This window comes from Trachurus japonicus, chromosome 10 (genome assembly GCF_045865225.1).
Source record: "Trachurus japonicus isolate A0001 chromosome 10, Traja_1.0".
Classification (NCBI taxonomy): Eukaryota; Metazoa; Chordata; class Actinopteri; order Carangiformes; family Carangidae; genus Trachurus; species Trachurus japonicus.
This window is the reverse complement of record NC_140916.1, coordinates 30805513-30824751: the sequence shown is the minus strand read 5'-3', so window position 1 is coordinate 30824751 and position 19239 is coordinate 30805513. Positions and strand designations below refer to the sequence as shown.

At 42.3% G+C, this 19239-nt stretch overlaps 1 protein-coding gene across 2 annotated transcripts in view; it reads right to left on the bottom strand.

Moving 5' to 3' along the window:
• The window catches only part of il1rapl2 (interleukin 1 receptor accessory protein-like 2), a 668322-nt gene that overhangs the window by 12822 nt on the left and 636261 nt on the right, over nt 1-19239 (bottom strand). For both annotated transcript variants that reach the window (XM_085788549.1, XM_085788550.1), the window contains exons 10-12: nt 4748-4888; nt 3756-3816; nt 2608-2717 (exon numbers count right to left, since the gene is read on the bottom strand). In XM_085788549.1, the coding sequence (XP_085644675.1) occupies nt 2608-2717; nt 3756-3816; nt 4748-4888 (312 nt within the window). The remainder of the gene's footprint in view (nt 1-2607; nt 2718-3755; nt 3817-4747; nt 4889-19239) is intronic.

Sequence of the window (19239 nt, the reverse complement as noted above, 5' to 3'; positions counted from 1 at the left end):
ATCTACAAAACAACTTCATCAATTTGACATGCTGAAAAAACTCAGTGTTTCCAGGGGACACAAAAAAGTGACGGACTGTGGGGCGCCTTTTTATTCAATGCTTTTTGACTTCAGAAGTTAAAACAACGTCTATTTAGTGGTGTTTAAAGATGAGGTGAGTTTGTTTGGTTCAATATAACTTGCCTCTGATACAAATTTGTGTTTTTGCGTGTGTTTCAATAAGTTGCGGTGTGTCTTTCAATATATCATCAGGAATTAACCTGTGCCACTGCAGAAGAACCCAGACTTCACTGTTTGGTCTAGTTTGCTCATCTCCCAGCTGCTGGAGATGGCCTGTGTCGTCCAAACTGCATTGGCTAATCACTGATTTTTGACAATAGTTTTGGAGTTTGGAGAGGAGGAGCCCTCAGTTAACAAATCAGCTGCTGACAAATCCTCCTAAACATCTGGTTCACAAGTTAAAAGAGAAACAATCGGAGCAAAGGTAAATGGCAGTCTGACACAAATGACACTGTGGGAATCCAAACCAGCAGAGAGTTGAAGTAATGGGGATGAAAACTCCTATAATCCCACACTACTCCACAACGTCACCAAAAACATTTTCTATTATTTGACTGAAGGACCACTAATGGCAGAATTTACATGAAACTGCATTTAATTAGTGCAATAATCTGTTTGGTAAATTCAATCTATCGTTCAGCCTTTCTTTCATCAACCTTGGTTCTCTGGATTTCTTTCCATGGATGTAGAAACTCCCACCAGATGTGTGTGCACATTTTAATGCAATTGCAAGAGTGTGTCTGGGAGAATCTTAAACACACACACACACACACACACACACACACACACACACACACACACACACACACACACACACACACACACACACACACACACACACACACACACACACACACACACACACTACATTTCTTCCTAAATCCTCCATCCACTGTCCCTGCAGCTAGCAAGGCAGGAGATGAGCCCAACAATGAGGGATGTGTGTGTGTCTGCTGAGGATATTGACAAATCTGTATATTACAGTGTATCTGCAGTTTTATTCCATATTTCTTTCACTCGTGCAGCCCCGCTGCCCTCACCATGGTCTTGAAATTTTTCATCATGAAAGCACTTTACAGCATTCAGTGTATTGTACATATTGAGAGCACACACATTTGCGACTGTGATCGTCAGTGGAAAAGAGCTGCAGCTAATAAAACCACACACTGTCCACAAATTATCATTTTAAAGATGGAGAAAAGCAGATATGTTTTCAGCAACCAGGACGGACGCCTTTTCAGACCAGTAATCCTTCACTCACCACCCACTGCACACATTATTGTAGCCATTTAAACTTACGCTATTAAGGTGAGACACTACAGGCAAAAACACAGTTTTTTCATGCACTGATCAATTTTGAGATTTTGGGCTATTTTTCTTCCTGAACATGTATTCTTTCAGAAAAGTCGAAAGAAATGGTAGAAAATCAACATTAAGGTGGTTATTTTACTTCATTTTGTCTTCTCTTGTCAGTAGATTTCTCCTAAATTTACCAAAAGTTAACAGCTACTGTGACATACTGTGCTGTGCCTGTTGTCTGACCCATGTCATGTCAGGTATCATTGTAAAGCTCTCTCTCTCCTGAACAGTTATGTAGGCTCCAAAAATGGTTGTTTCCTCCGTATCTGCAAACAATCGTAAAAGTATGATTTACATTAACAATCTATGGAATTTTACAGTACAAGTCTTTAAAGGCCGTTTTCTCAAAATGAGTTTTTCCTCAGACTCTGAGCTAGAAATCTCCACTTCAGCAGCACTTACAGACACCAAATCTTCCAGTTGTATTCCTGTCTATATTCTGAAGGTTTTTACAGAGGGGATTGTGGATATATCATTGAAAACCTGATTTATACAACGTTTCATTCCTAAAAACATGGCAAAATTAAATTTTTTAGGACTGGTGACAGTATTTTCTCATTTACAGAGTGATAAAAAGAGATACCCAAAATCCCCTCTGTAAAAACTTCTGACTCTAATATGTCAACAAAATAAAACAAGAATTTTGAAAGTGGCTTTGACAAAACTTGTAATAGGAAAAACTATGTGTCGTAATGTAAGTGATATACTTAGGAAGTTTCATAATAGTTTCATTTAGTCTGTGTCTGTAAAACCTGTCTTAGTGTGTGCGTGTGTGTGTGTGATGCCCTCTGTGTGTCCTGTACATTATGCGTGGTCATCTCTGGGTGTTAAATCGAGGGCTTGACACGAGCTAGGTTGAGAAAAACACATAGTTTATGTGCTTGTTTCTCAAAATGTGAGAACATGAGGGTATGACACTCATGCTGCCTGGGGCAGAGTGACATTGTTGTGTTGTTTATCAGTGTGTGTCCGTGCACATGTTATGAACAGCTGAAAGCACACATGGACATATGTGTGTCTGTTTGTGAATGCGCCATGATGTAGATCCCCATTCATTCTTATTTATTCTGACAGAGTGATGAATTCTGGGTATTGGGGGTTACAGTGGCCCAGAGGCTTTGTGTGTGTGTGTGTGTGTGTGTGTGTGTGTGTGGGCAGAGAATATAGGTATATACAGCAGGTACTTACTACTGCTGGGTATCAGATCTCTGTCTGGTATAAACAGCTTGTAGCCATAATGTTTCTCCAGAACATCTGGCAGGATTTCCAGCGCAAACGTCTCCTCGTCGCTGCTCGTCCTGCCAGAGGAGAGAACCACAAACAGGGCTCCACATTTAACATCAAAGTTAAAGCAGATATCAGTGGCACGGCCGTTTCGGCTAATGCTGTGTTCAAGGCAGGCTTTTGAAACCGTAAGTTACAGCTTCAAGTCACAACTACGACTTGGTAGCGTTCCAGGTAACCCGTAGCTCGTGTTTTTACCGTCCTGTTGTCTGTGAAAGTTCCCTATAACGGCCACTCGTAACTTCCGACCCGTGAACTCGTACCAGATCGAACTGGTATGACTTCACAGGAAGGAAAAACACAAAGTACGAGTTTCCTTGAACGCACCATGAGTTAGCAGCCCCCGCCCTTGTCAGGCATCAATTGGTCCTCGTGCTACGTCACCACATTCACGCGCATCCCTTGGCTGCACACACAGCCCTTCATGCCGTTCTCTCCCCTCATTGGATAACACTTGTATCCCACAAGGAAAATTTTCTCCTCGGGTTACAGCAGAGCAGAGTGACGGAGAGACTCGTGTTTAGGCTGAAATACTTCATGTAAGTGATTGCTGACGGAAAATAGGACTATTTAGGACTTATATTAACAAAAACATTCCACTGATATCTGCTTTAATGATCCATGCAATTACATTTAAAATATTAATATAGCAGGTTCAGATAAGGTAATGTCGTTAAACCTAATGGTATCCACTGTTTTAGTTACCGTGACTATGCTTCATTTAATAAAGTGAACAGTGTAAAGCAGCTGCAGGAAGCAATCAGTTATAGTTAGCTTAGTTGGCTTAGCTTAGTGTGGCTTTGTTTTGAATTAACATCTTTTGAAAGAATTCAATTCCCCTGCAAGAGTGAAATTAAGGATTTAATCAGTTTGTTTATTTACAAATGTTGTTAGGTTTTTTCAGCAGGCCAGCTGTTTCCCCCTGCCTCCAGTTTTTATTGCATGCTTTTTATTGAATGCCATGTATTTGCTTAACTTCTTCTTTCACTCACTGTAAAAAAAAGAGAAACAACTTAGCTCAACAGGTGCATGTGTGCATTGAGGTCTCTCACCTGCCCAGAGAGTCCAGGTCCACTTTAGTGTAGGACAGATAGGCATCATACTCTTTATTATCTGTGAGGAGAGGGACACAGGACAGGGTGAGACAGAGTAACGGGGAAAGTAGACGTCACAATGTTCAGCCTCTGAAAGTCACTCACACTAACAGATGTAAAGATGGAAAACTTCTGCACCATGTCTGTGTTTATATTTACATTTTAGATAAAACCTTTGCTGATGAGCCTTAAAAGTTACATGTTTGACCCTCCTATAAATCAAGGCTTTTTGACATAATTGCATGGTTGTGTCCGAAATTACTCACTACTCCCTACTCACATAGTGAATTCAATATAGTGGACTACATACTGAAGTGACTGGTCAAATGAAAAACACTTTCAGACACCACTCCGCTGCACAGTTAATTACGTATTACGTTGTGTAATTAAAACGTTCCGTTCACGATCGTAACGGTGATCCGTGACTGCAATGCATGATAGGATATCTTGCTTTGGTTAGTGACCATCAGATGTTCACTACATTTCGCGGTGAATTGTGGGATAAATTGAGTGCACTATAACATAAATGGCACTATATAGTGAGTATGGGGTGATTTCGGATACAGCCTACATGTATACAGTATGTTTGCACAGTTTTTCTTCCAATTGCACATTTTTATACATTATGCATATTTAATTTGGTACAGTTTTTTCTATTTATTCAATGTAAGTATTTAATTACAGGTATACAACATTATATATGTACAAAGTTATATGTATATTCTTTCTTACTTTTCTGTGTTATATTGCTCTTCTATGCCCTTATGTGCGCTACTGAAGTTCTAAGTTCTGAGTCTCATGTAAAAATTTATTTTGTGTTACATGTCATGTTTCTTACATCAGCCGATACTTTATTTTAAAAAAAAAGGTAATAGTCCTACTTTTAGTTGAAGTGTGTGTGACGCATGTGAGCTGAAGTGACAGTGAGCGCGCCGCTCAGAGAGGCTTACCATCCTCAGTTTCATCACTCCCAAAGTGTCTCCTGTAGCAGAGCATGATCTCCAGGTTGTAGCACTTGTAAAGTGCCGTCAGTACTCCCAGCAGCAGCAGGATGACCCCGAGACCCCCGGCCAGCTCCAGTCGATACATATCTACAGTTAGAGAGAGACAGAAAGGAGACGGGAAGAGGAAGAACCGATGAGAATCAGACGCTAATGGCAAAGTAAAAACTAAATAATCACCTATTTCTTCTGATAAATCAAGGTAGAAGGCCTGAAAGACTGATGTTCAGTTTGGTTCTGGATTTGTGTTGCTTTGCTCACGCCTGAGTTAACAAAGTGGATCTGCAATGATTTGACTTAAAAATGACAAACAAACTTAAATTACCTCCAAAATGGTAAATCTTCTAAATCGGTGACTAAATCTCATTCACTTGCACATGCACACACATAGGGGCAGATACACAAAAGCAGAATTACTGTTGACTTGTGATTTGATTTTTTGATGAATCAAACACACAAACTGAAGCAGACATGTGAGACACGGTAACTTGACAACCAGCTGGCTGTCAAGTGGTAATCAATTAGGAGCTAATAATTAACATTTGTTTGCTCCGTCTCCTCATACAGAACAACTCTCTCTGGGCTTGTCCTCCTTAACTAGAAGGTCAGAGGTGGGAGACCGAATGAATTTCACAGACATTTAATCGAAGCTCAGTGAGGCAGCGCATCTGATATGAAATGATTCTGTGCGCTACAAACGCCAGTTTAACTGTGTGAGTCAAACTTTGAGCAAAGCCAGAGAGAGCCAAATGTTTGTGTAAAGCTACAGTAACAGACCAAAACACACAATGAATATTGCACTTAGATGTGAAAGGTGGAAAAAAAGAGGGAGGCTGCAATACATTGTGTTCATGTTGCCGTTTCTGCTGTAACTTCAATGGGAACACGGTCTGCTAACTCGTCAGTCATAAGACCTTGAGGGGTTATTTTGGAAAATGACCAAGAACCACATTTCCTCCAAAAATACACATCACATGTAAGTCAGTTTTTAAGATTTATTCAGCAGCAATATGTTTACTCTCTTTTCAAAAGCCTGGACTGCATAAAAGAGGCAAAAATAAAAGAGTATAGAAAAAACAGGCTTCTGAAACCTTTTGGACAAAATGAGATATAGACTGAGGTAAACTGCTACATTTTAACATTTATCTGCACACAAATACTGTAGGAGCCTATAAATTAACATACTCCATTATAAAGTGAACTTAAACCCTTAAACCTGGACTCATGTATGTAAAAAAGGCGAACAAATGCACATTGCACAATATATATATATATATATATATATATATATATATATATATATATATATATGTGAAAAAAAAAATATATATATATATATATATATATATACACAGTATATATATATATATATATATATATATATATATATATATTTTTTTTTTTTTAAATCTAAAAAAAAAATCTAAAAAAAAGAAAGAAATCGATTTAAAAATTGTCAAAAAAATATTGCAATACTTATGTGAATCGATTTTTTCTCCCACCCCTAATACTAATCTATACTACTGAGACGGTTAATATCAGCTAATTATTACACCAACAGTGAGGTTCTAGTGGCGAAACCTGAGAGAAGCGAGCCTTGTGAAATCAGCATCTTTATTACCTGTGAAATAAATGGTTTATTTGTGAGAGGCAGAGTGTGTTTCTTTCTAATGTAACACAGTCCCACTTTAAACAATGAGGCTCATTAACCCTTTACTTAAAAAACCTTCTCTTGACCCAGATGTCCTAGCCAACTATCGGCCTATATCCAATCTTCCAACATGTTCCCACTCCCACTGCGTCAACAGCCTGACGAACGGTCACTGTCCCTCATCGTCACATGCCTGACTCATTAGGTGCCCGTTTTTCATCAGGTTTTGACGCGCTCGCTTTCAGTTGATTCCAATGCAATCCCCTTCGCGGCGATATGTGACGCTCAGAGCAAGTGATCCAGCCGACCCGGCGTGCGGCACTGAAAGACGCTGTGAGCAGAGGACAACTTTTTTTTTTTTTTTTTTTTTACTTTTCCTTAAAGCTTTATTGAACCTGATGCTGACGTAGCTTTCGGCAAGGATGTTATTTATTAATTTATTTATTTATTTAGTGATCATGGTGTTGGTGCAGAATAATCAATCAATAAATAAAAAAATGACGTCCACTTCCGCGTTCAAAAAGCTACTCTGTTTAGATTAATCAATATTCTGAAGAAAGATCTGATTATTAGCCATAACGCTGTAACCAAATGCGGTTCAACTACTGTGATTGGGAGACTCTCCTCTTTCAAATACGCACGGCCGCACGCCCTTGACGACCTGTCAATGAAAACAACAACTGTGAAGCACTTCGAAACAGCAGAGTCGTTCAGAGGGAGAGAGAGAGAGAGAGAGAGAGGCAGTGAGGATGATGAGGTTTAAAGTTCTGACTAATTTGATGAAGAAGATTATGAAAAAAGAAGAGAGTAGAGATTTCAGCCTGCTCAGACAGCAGGGCCAGTGGGCCTCAGCTCCAGATCAGCTCCAGCTCTGTATTCAGACCTGCTGAGCTCTCAAACTAGTTTTTTATTTATTTTTTAACCTCTCAAACAGTACCACAGTGGCAACACATATAGGATACATTATATAGGCTAAATATTGTAAATTTTGTGTGTTTTTTGTCTACTTAGTTGATATTTGGAGAAAATTTCTCATTTAGGGCTACACACATCTCATGAAGTTGAAGTCAATGAAGTCAATATTTAGCTTCTGTTATCCCACATTTGAGACATTTGGTGAGAATGACAGTTAGGCCTAACATTTATGCTCAAAAAGCAATTTCACAATTTTTTTCCACACTTATCGCCTTATATCATACAGTATATTCCACTGCTTTTGTGAAGCCCAGACTTTCGTATACCCATTTCAAGCACCACAACAGTTTGTTCTCATGATTGTGAAGAGACTAATTTTTTCATGTCTTCACCCAGGATTTACTCAGTGCAATTTTACTGATTGTTGTGCAAGTTGTGTATCTCAGGGTCAGAGGGGACATAGAGATACACTGTTATGTTATCGTTATGATCATTATGATCATTTTTGGGGGGATGCCTGAGAGTAATCTCGCCTAGGGCACCAAAATGGCTAGAGCCGGCCCTGTTCACAAGTGTCAAAGGTCGCTGATCTGTGACCCCGTTTCCTTGAATAAAACACCAAGGCTTTGATGCAGGAAGATGAGATTTTAATATGTGGTCCAGAATGTCTAGTAGATTGTGTGTGCAAAAGATTCAGAGCTCTGTGACATTCAGAAGGGTCACAAATAGCCAAAAAGCAATGCTCCTTTCTCTGACCTCATATTAAAGGATAAATGTTTCAACAGCAATTCTTTAATAGCTTCCAGATGCTTTGTCCTATCAGGCTGAATTTTTAGCTAAAGGAGCTGGTTTACGATCAGGAAGTAGGGGAGCTGTGCATAAAGCCAATTGGTAAGTGTCAAAGGTCACAGGGGTCAAACATCAAAGTGAATCCAGCCATTCCTGCTTTTTCTCAACAAAACATGCACGCTTTGGGCCCTAGTTTCTTAGACCAGGTGAAGTCTAACATCAGCGCAGCTTCGCCACGCCAACGGGGTGTGGCCCAGGTCCATTTCGCAAGATTGGTGGGCCGCGCAGTCAGACTTAGACCAGCGCAGCCCCTCCCACCGGCGCAAACGGTGAAGAGGGAGGAGAGAGGGCGGGAGGGAGACAGGAGGAGGAGAGAAAGGCGTGGAGTGGGTTTGACACAGCCGAGTCAGATCTTCACCAATCAAAGGAGCTCCTCTCCTCACCTTTAACTGCGCGGCGGGTGATGCGCGCTGCAAGTTTGTCATTTTATACTTGGACATGGACGGAGGAAACAGCGACGCCAGAGGCCGAACCTCTCCCAGGAGGAAACAGCTGTTTTGGTCCGGAGGTCCGAGCTCAGAGTGACCGAATAATGAGTTTACTAATATACTTAATCAGGATTGATCTGATACACTGAGAACGGCTGCCCAATGTATGAAACAACAACTAATAAACTAATAAAGAAACTCACATTTATTCAAACCCTTGAGAGGTGTAGGCTACACTAATCACAACATGAACAAACACCATGAAATCAGCGTAAAGGACGCTCTCTCTCTCCCTCTCCCTCTCTCTCTCTCTCTCTCTGTCCTCCTCTCTCTCTCTCTCTCTCTCTGTCCGTCTCTTTTTTTCTCTTTTTTCTCTGTGATAGAGATGCTGAGTATACTGTAGTAGGCTATATACTGACTATCTGATACCGAGGCTGTTGTGGTGGACTAAGAGAGATAATGATTTGTGTTTTGTTTTTCATTACGGCTGCGTGATGCGGTCGCACGCGCTACTGAATTAATAAGTAAATAAATAAATAAAGCGATCATCACAAGGGCAGTGTGCATATCTCAACACGGCAGCGACATGCAGTCATCCACCCTCAGTCCTGCTTGGGACATCCACAGCTGCTTTTCAGTGCCAGTTCGTCCCTGCTGTGTTAATTCAGGTGGAGTTTCCTTTACGCACCGACAGCCTTTGATCTCTGCTTTGATCTGACGTCAGATGTGACAGGACAATATATATAGATATAAATTCACGTGTTGATTCCGTTAGTTGCATTAAATAGTGGTTATTGTGGATATTTATTGCATTGAAATGTGTCTGGAACTGTGGAGATCTGCCTGTGAGATCTTGGTGACATGTGTGCACTGCAGGTCAGTCAGCCAAACTTCCACTGCACCTGCTGCGCTTCGCCCTGCGCTGAGATTAGACCTGGTTGGAGGTGGCGAGCTTTCAGCGCAACCTCGGCGGGACATTTTCGCACAAAACTTCCACTGCACCAAGCTGAATCTGTGACGCCTCCCCCTGCTGCGCGGCCACGCCTATCTCAGCGCAGCGCGATCTGCCAATCTTCCAATCTGACTTTGCGCTAGGCTGCGCTGGTCGAAACTTGCATTAGACCAGCTGCGTTACCTTGCGCCACCTGCGCTGCGCCAGCAAACTAGGGCCCTTTAAGTTATCATCATGATATATAAATATGTTGTATATCAGAGAGTCCTCTATCAGAATTTTTTGGTCCCGTTGCTCTAGGGGCCCCGGGGGGCCACTTGGCTTTCCCATGCTCCCACAGAGTTGGGTCTCGGGGTGATGGATAAGAGACCCTGACTAATGGCGCATTTCCACTAGCACGGCTCGGCTCGATACGGCTCGGCACGGCACGGCACGGCTCGGTTTGGTTGTGTTTCCATTACAACTGAGTATCACTAGTGCCGCCGTGACGTCATTTACACGGCGCCGAGCAACGCTCTAAACTCTGTAAATATATAACTTTAGCAACATTTGAAACATTTTCAGGCGAGAAAGTAGTCGTTTAGATCCCCAACGTGTTGAAAAACTGACAAAATACCAGCTGTTTACAATTTTGTTTCAACGAAGTCGGCGTTACTAAAGCTAGCCGTAGTGAGCAACGCACTTCCGGTTATTTTGCCTTTTATCATAAGGAAAGCCATTACGATAGAATTGGTGCTTTTACTTTGTAAACAGGAAGTGAACTTACCCTCGCTGTAGCTAGCTTTAAACCGCCGTTTTGACTGCTCTCGTCCCGTTAACGGCATTTAACCGTTCAATATGCCTTACCGGAGAGTCTTGCCAGCTCTGAGATCGGCCTGGTTCATTGTAAAACATTTATTTATTGATGTAATGTGGTGTTTTCTGTGCGTAGGCTGACCCCAAGGCAGTGCTGCTCTTCTTTCTAACCACAAACAAACTGCTGCTACAGCCACAATTGTTAGATTTCATCAATGAGACCAACATTTAAGAGTTTAACCAGCCGGTGGTAAACCTCTTAAAAGCCATCGGGGAAGTTAATTAGCGGTCTGTTCTCCTCGGGGTGACGGTGGTAGGCTGGCCGGCGGAGCACGTCAGGAGCCGGGGCTGCTGCCTCTGTGGTGTCGCGGTCGCTGCTCGGACCTGGAGCTTCACTTCTCCGAAAAACATCGGGGCAAACTTCTAAACAGCCGTCGTTTGGATAAACTAACCGCACATGGGGATCTAAACAGTTACTTTCTCGCATGAAAAAATATTAAAACTTAATAAAGTCACGTAATAACAGAGCCAGTCTAAATATTAGAAATTCTCTGGTAATAACAGGCTTCAGCAGGAACATTTCTGTTGTCGGTCGTCGCTTCCAGTGACGACACTCATCGGCCAATCAGTGGAAGGCAGTCGGCTGACGTCACGTTTTAGTAACGCTTCGGCTCGCTTGGAACCAGGGCTGAGGTGATACCAAAAGTGTACCTGGTTGCAGGTACTACGTGCTAGTGGAAACACGCAAATAGCGCGCCGAGCCGAGCCGTACCGAGCCGAGCCGTGCTAGTGGAAATGCGCCATAAGAGGGTCTCTCACGATTTAAGTCTGACAGACTCTGAGTCAGAAAAGCCGAAATAGACAAAACACATTTCCAAAAGTCGTACAGTTCTGATTTTGTAATACATGGTTCGGGGACCCAAGACGAACGCGTAGATGTGTGTTCGGTCCTGATCGAGCCATTACTTTTCGAGAGGCGAGGTTTCAAACAGCCGCATTCCTCTGTATCCTTGAGGCCGCCGTTTCCATAGAAACCAACCAAATCACTTGAAACTTGGCCTGTGGACTCATGGTGAGGCCCTTATCCATCACCCCGAGACCCAACTCTGTGGGAGCATGGGAAAGCCAAGTGGCCCCCCGGGGCCCCTAGAGCAACGGGACCAAAATATTCTGATAAAGGACTCTCTGATATACAACATATTTATATATCATGATGATAACTTAAAGCGTGTATGTTTTGTTGAGAAAAAGCAGGAATGGCTGGATTCACTTTGATGTTTGACCCCTGTGACCTTTGACACTTACCAATTGGCTTTATGCACAGCTCCCCTACTTCCTGATCGTAAACCAGCTCCTTTAGCTAAAAATTCAGCCTGATAGGCCAAAGCATCTGGAAGCTATTAAAGAATTGCTGTTGAAACATTTATCCTTTAATATGAGGTCAGAGAAAGGAGCATTGCTTTTTGGCTATTTGTGACCCTTCTGAATGTCACAGAGCTCTGAATCTTTTGCACACACAATCTACTAGACATTCTGGACCACATATTAAAATCTCAGCTTCCCGCATCAAAGTCTTGGTGTTTTATTCAAGGAAACGGGGTCAAGAAGGTCACAGATCAGCAACCTTTGACACTTGTGAAGGTCGCACGGGTTTGAAATTGCACAAGGTGGATGGGCTTAGGCCCCGGACAAATACATTAAACTTTCAGCCTTATAACCCCAAGAATGTGGACGTTATTAGACAAAAGGCTTCTAAATCCAGGCTTTGAAGGCCGAGAAACGAGCCTGGACGGTCAGCTGTGACCCTTCTGGAGGTCCGACAGATCTAAAATTCTACAGAAACTTTGTCCCTAGTGCTCTGAACAACCTATCAAAATGAATTGAATTCATAATAATGTTTTTCAGATAAAAAATAAAATTTCACTCATTGAATTAAAAATTACATTAAATGGGATGTGATGTGGACCAGAAAGATGCTGGTGAAAATTATGAAAAAAAAAAAAAAGAAGTCAAGCCAACTTTCATGCATTTAATTGTTGAATTTTAACAATATAGCACCGTTTTTTTATTTAATGTTGAAAACAAAAAAGATCTTAACTCATTGAGTGCCGCGCTCCTTTCCAAAGTTTTAGTCAAGTGTACCGGCAAATTAGACCATATTTGACTTTTTATTTTAGAGCCATAGTGTATTCTATATTATTGCCACCAACACATACTGTGGCTCATTTGAAAGGTTTAACTTTATCCTTCAAATGGCCACAAACCGTTTGTTTCTACGTGCCTCCGTTCCTGAGAAAAGTCAAGCTAAACATGGCTGGGTTTCACCAAAATCCCTCCTTTTTTTCTAGAAAAGGAGATAGAGCGTCTTTTATGAAAGGTGCGCTGTTTGTGTCTGTCGCTCTTCTGACACTCGCATTTCTGGATCAAAGGGCTCGTATAAGATAAATATACACAACAATTGTTGTTCTATTCACAAAACCACCATCGGGGGCGGGGGGGGCGCCACTAAACAACAATAACACAGACGCACCGTGCCGTGTCACAGCCTCTCGCCGCGGAACGTGAGGGTCTGTCGGCCACAGCGGCTCGCGAACACCGGTCCCGCCGGTGGTCGCGGTCCTTCTGTGGTACGGGTCGGTGGTGCCGGTCTGCTTTGACCCAGAGACCATCAGATTTTACCGCGGGAGGACTTTGGGGAGGACACGGTGTTGCTCCAGATGAAGACCGGGCGGGACAGTGGGCTGAGAGCTTCCTGGTTCAGCTCCCAGCTGCTGCAGCCTCGCGGGTGAGAGCGGAGCAGCAGCGGAGCAGCTGCGCTGCATCTGCATGCAGAACTCCGTTTGCAGAAGCTGAGTTATGATAAAAACTTCCAGATCATGAGCTGTCATGTGACTTTGATCGTCATCTATTTCAGTTCTCCTCGTCGTAGAGTCCCCAAATTTACATATAATGTGTATTAAAGTGTCTATTTTCATAATTTAAAAAAAAAGCAAAAAACGAAAAATTTCGTTTTTGGCACTCAACGCATGGGAACGAAAAACGAGAAATTATGTGGTTGGCACTCAATGAGTTAAGACCTTTTAGTTACTAAGAAAATAATGCTCAATTTGTTTTATTTTTTCATTTGCTGGTAACAGCGAGCTCAACCAATCAGACACGTCGCTGATAAATATGAGGATTATGGGTAATGTAGTGCTTCTCCGTGATATGACATTGGAAACAAAGCGTGTTTTCTTAAAATAAAGTTGATATTACACAGGGCTTTTGGACTCAGCAGAAGCACATAATATTGTTACACAGTCTTCCTTGGATGGTTACAGCGTTGTGGCTAATAATCAGATCTTTCTTCAGAATATTGATTAATCTAAACAGAGTAGCTTTTTGAACGCAGAAGTGGACGTCATTTTTTTTATTTATTTATTGATTATTCTGCACCAACACCATGATCACTAAATAAATAAATAAATAAATAACATCCTTGCCGAAAGCTACGTCAGACACAGTAGCATCAGGTTCAATAAAGCTTTAAGGAAAAGTAAAAAAAAAAAAAAAAAAAAAAAAGGTTTTCCTCTGCTCACAGCGTCTTTCAGTGCCGCACGCCGGGTCGGCTGGATCACTTGCCCCTTCACATATCGCCGTGAAGGGGATTGCATTGGAATCAACTGAAAGCCGAGCGCGTCAAAACCTGACGAAAAATGGGCACCTAATGAGTCAGGCATGTGACGATGAGGGGCGGCGACCGTTCGTCAGGCTGTTGACGCACTGGGAGTGAGAACGTGTTGAATCTTCCTTACATCTCTAAGATCCTTGAGAAAGTTGTCCTGGAGCAGCTACATGAACATCTGCACATTAACGAGCTCTTTGAAGCTTTCCAATCTGGATTCAGAGAACACCATAGCACTGAAACAGCACTTGTCAAAGTCTCTAATGATCTTCTTATAGCTTCAGACAGAGGTCTCGTCTCTGTACTTTTGGACCTCAGTGCTGCATTCGACACCATCGACCACAGCATCCTGCTGCAGAGACTAGATCATGAAATTGGGATTAAAGGACCTGCCCTAAAATGGTTTAAGTCATACTTATCTGACAGGTTTCAATTTGTTAATGTTAATAACGACCATTCAGAGTACAGCAGAGTTACGTATGGTGTACCGCAGGGTTCAGTCTTAGGGCCAATCCTCTTCATTCTTTACATGCTCCCATTAGGTGGCATCATCCGGAAGCACTCAATCAATTTTCACTGTTATGCGGATGATACGCAACTCTACTTGTCCATAGAGCCAGATGACAGAAGCCGCCTCATCAATCTGCAAGACTGCCTGAAAGACATTAGATCCTGGATGTCCTCTAACTTCTTGCTACTGAATTCAGATAAAACTGAGGTCATTGTGTTTGGACCTAAACATCTCAGGGACACTTTCTCTAATCAGATCGCTACTCTAGATGGCATCACCCTGACCCCGAGTACAACTGCGAGGAACCTTGGAGTCATTTTTGACCAGGACCTTTCCTTTAGCTCCCACATAAAACACGTGACTAGCACCGCCTTCTTCCATCTGCGCAGTATCACTAAGATTAGGAATATCCTCTCCCAGAGTGATGCTGAGAAACTGGTGCATGCATGTATCACTTCTAGGCTAGACTACTGCAACTCTCTCCTGTCAGGATGTCCGAAAAACTCTCTAAAGAGTCTCCAGCTGGTCCAGAATGCCGCAGCAAGGGTTTTGACAGGAGTTAGGAAGAGAGAGCACATCTCTCCCACCTTAGCTTCTCTCCACTGGCTTCCTGTAGGATTTAGAATAGACTTCAAAATCCTTCTGCTGACTTATAAGGCTCTTAATGATAAAGCTCCAACCTATCTGAAAGAACTAATCATTCCTTACTACCAGAGCACTCCGCTCCCAGAATGCAGGTCTGTTAGTGACTCCCAGTATCTCTAAAAACAGACTGGGAGGTAGAGCCTTCAGTTACCGGGCTCCTTTACTGTGGAACCAGCTCTCTCCATGGGTCAAAGAGGCAGACACTCTAACTACATTTAAGTCTAGACTTAAGACCTTCCTTTATGACAGGGCTTTTAGCTAGGGCTGGTCCAGGTAGCTCTGAACCATTCTATAGCTACGCTGCTATAGGCTTAGACTGCTGGGGACACATCTGGTTATACAGAGCCCTCTCCTTTCCCCTCCTCTCCTCTCCTCTGCACCAGCCGCCGCCTGCATCGCCCACCCTTTCCCCTGCTGTTAGACCGGCCTCCCCTCCCTTCCCATGGACCAGTCTACCACCCAGTCCTCCCATCGAGCTGGCCAGCTCTCCCTGCCCCCCCCTCACCAGAGGCTGCCTTCATCAACTCCTGCTAACATTTCCATATTTCGCACATTCTGTGACATAAACTGTAAACTGTTTTCTTGTCTGTAACAACATCTATTGCACGTCTGTCCGTCCTGGGTGAGGGATCCCTCCCCTGTTGCTCACCCTGAGGTTTCTCCGATTTTTCCCTGTTAAAAGGGTTTTCCATGGAGTTTTTCCTCAGTTGATGTGAGGGTCTAAGGACAGAGGATGTTGTTACGATGCCATGTAAAGCCCTTTGAGACAAACTGTTTGTAAAAACGGGCTATACAAATAAAATTGCCTTGCCTTGCCTTGCCTCTATGACAGCAGATTTTTCAATGGGACAAATGCATCTTACAAGTTATTATTTCCCTATGTATAAACTATCCCCATAGTCCCAGAGGCTTATCACTGAAATGTACAGTATATGGTAGCGCCTGCACAAAGCTCATTATAAAACCAGTCAGGTTAAACAACCAGTCATTCCTCAGCCTTGAAGCTTTTTTGAAAACATATCCCATAAAGCATCAAAGGCCCCGGTGACTGGTTAAGAAGTGTCTTTGTAAACCTCAGATGAGGAGTATTTTTCCACAGTTGATCACAATAGGCAGCGAAGGCCCATTCCAGCTGCACTCAAAATATATAGAAGCCACACAAAGGTAAGACTTATCCTTTAGTCAAGGCTAAGGCTCTGAATGGAGACCAACTGATTGGCCTGACAAATGTGCATGCTGCACATAACAACACCTCTCAAGCAGTGAACCAGACAGCCTCAAAACATGCCATTGAAAACTGCCATTTTCACAGTTTGCTGTCATATTTTTGTTACTGTCTTTGTATGCAGAGCCTTAATGATGGTGTTTTGAGTGTGAGTGCTTTGGCAGTGGGTGTTGAGGGCTCCCTGTAGAGTGTTTAACCTCTTGTTGCTCTATGGAGATGCTTTGTGTTGAGTGGGTCCCGGCTCCTGTTTATCTTGTGCAGGTGCACAAAGACCAACTTGCATGTGTGTAGCGACACTATGAGCTGCTAGGTGCTAACAAAGGCGGCTGTAAGGAAACATGGATGTAAACAAGGCAGCACTGAAAAAAAAAAATACATTTTTGAAAATCTGTGTTTTACGAGAAAGGAAATAACTCCTGACACCTTTGTCAGAACTCGAAGATACACACAACGCATTTTGGTGACCGACACTGAATCTAAACAGAGATTTCCTTTATTTCTAAGAAAACTCCGCCTGATGGAAACAGAGGGAGCGTTGTTTCACAGACCTGCAGTTGGCTAAACCCAGAAAGAGTTTTGCCAACATGCATTTGAGTGAAGGAGACAGATGACCTCACGTCAGCACAGTAGACATAGACACACACACACACACACACACACACACACACACACACACACACACACACACACACACACACACACACACACACACACACACACACACACATGCATACACACATGAGATCTCAGGCTGTGTGTGTGTGTGTGTGTGTGTGTGTGTGTGTGAATGAATGATAGTGCTATCATAGGCAATATGAGTGTATGGGAGATAAATGGAACATGGCTGGTGAATGACACCATGGGAAATATGATCTATTACTATCTCTCTCTCTCTCTCTCTCTCTCTCTCTCTCTCTCTCTCTCTCACACACACACACACACACACACACACCTACACACACACACACACACACACACACACACACACACACACACACACACACACACACACACACACAGTATGGTAGAGAGCAGATGCTGCTGCCTACATGATGCACCAAAAGCATACTTGCTGCCAATACTGATACGATCACCCATCAGTGAGATTGGCTGAGACCGATCATTTATTGATACTACATATTATATTGTGCATGGACTGTAGGGGTGGGAATCTTTTACTATCTCACGATCTGATTCGATTCTGATTTTTGGGGCTATGATTCGATTCAAAATCGATTTTCGACTCAAAACAATTTGATTCATAATGATTTCTGCTTCAGTCTATTGGTGTGCAAAGGATCCTCATGATCTACTCCAGTCTGCCTTGCAAGACAGAATGACTAAAGTGTCTTTTTTGTTGACATTTATTGAGTTTTAAACATTTATCCATGCTTAGATGGAAACTTTGCATAAAAGCAATATCACAAATATAACAAAATTAAAAGTGCTTCTTTATTTTAAAAAAATAGTGCAGTTAGACATGCTGCCTTTTAAATTCTAAGGAAATGGATTTTCCTTAGAATTTGTTTCATTGTTTTATTTTTTAAAATCGATTTTGGGACATTTTATATTGATTCTGAATCGTATTAATTGAGAATTGCGATTCTTATGTGAATCGATTGTTTGGCACACCCCTAATGGACTGTTTACTGTAAAGGAGGAGATTGCCTTGCACAGCACAGATCAGAACCTCACAATGGTGCCGGTGGTGTCAGGAATAAAGTCCCCCCAAAAAAAGTAAGTATGTTATGTTTACTCTTTGTTCTCTTGTTTATGGTGTTGAATTCGGATCAATGTATATTTTTGTAGTAGCATTTGTACTTATGGAACCTGTGGCACCCTTGATATATTTGTGATGAGTTGATGAGTTGAAGACAGGCTGAACGAGCCCATGGCCAGCTGCAGCTTATTCCACTGATGGCAGTAAGAACCTACAAGGGGCAGTGGTTGTGTCTGAGCCACAAGCCTGATGAAGCCCACACGGGTGAAACGCGTTGCTGCTTGACTTTTTAAATAAATAATCAGTGTTTATACGACCCCTTTGTGTGCGGTGGAACTCCTTCCTTTTTTTTTTTGGACTGTTTACTGTATTTCATGTCAAGCATTTCCAGTCTGCCTGTGCAGACCACAGCAGAGCACCAGGAGAGTTTGTACAGTTTGAGCCCACACACTCACAAACACTGAACCTTTGTGTTACCACCTGGGAGCCCAGCACCACCTATTGGTATAAAGTGTTAGGAATTATCCCCCCCAAAAAATGTATCTCTACTCAATCTATTTTTGCCTGCTCCAAACTCTGTGCATGCATATATCATTGACTGCCCTTAGTGCCACCCTACAATTATTATTATTAGTGTAAACAGATGGATGTTCAACATGCAGCCTGTAAATATAAAACATCCACCATGACTTGAAGACCCTCGTTTGATAAGTGCAGTTGAATCAGTTTTATTTCTTTGGTGTCTTGTCAGTGTGTATGTGTGGGAGGTGTGTAACACTATCATTCAGTCTGCTCCTTCTTATGTCTTACTGCTCTACTGTGTTACTCTTATTTCACAGAACGTGTCAATCAGACATGTGAACACAATGGATTTCAATAATGAGCTTAATTTCAATAACATAGTATTGAACAAGATACAGTAAGTGCAGTGATACAAAGTTTTCTGCTTGTGTGGGGCAGGTACCCAGGTCCAAACAGAAGTAACAAGAGCACAATGTAGAAACACTCCAGTCCTATAGGCAACACACACACTTAACAGTTTCAGAAGTAAAAGCAGCCCTCATGAATAAAGATATTCTGTGTCCT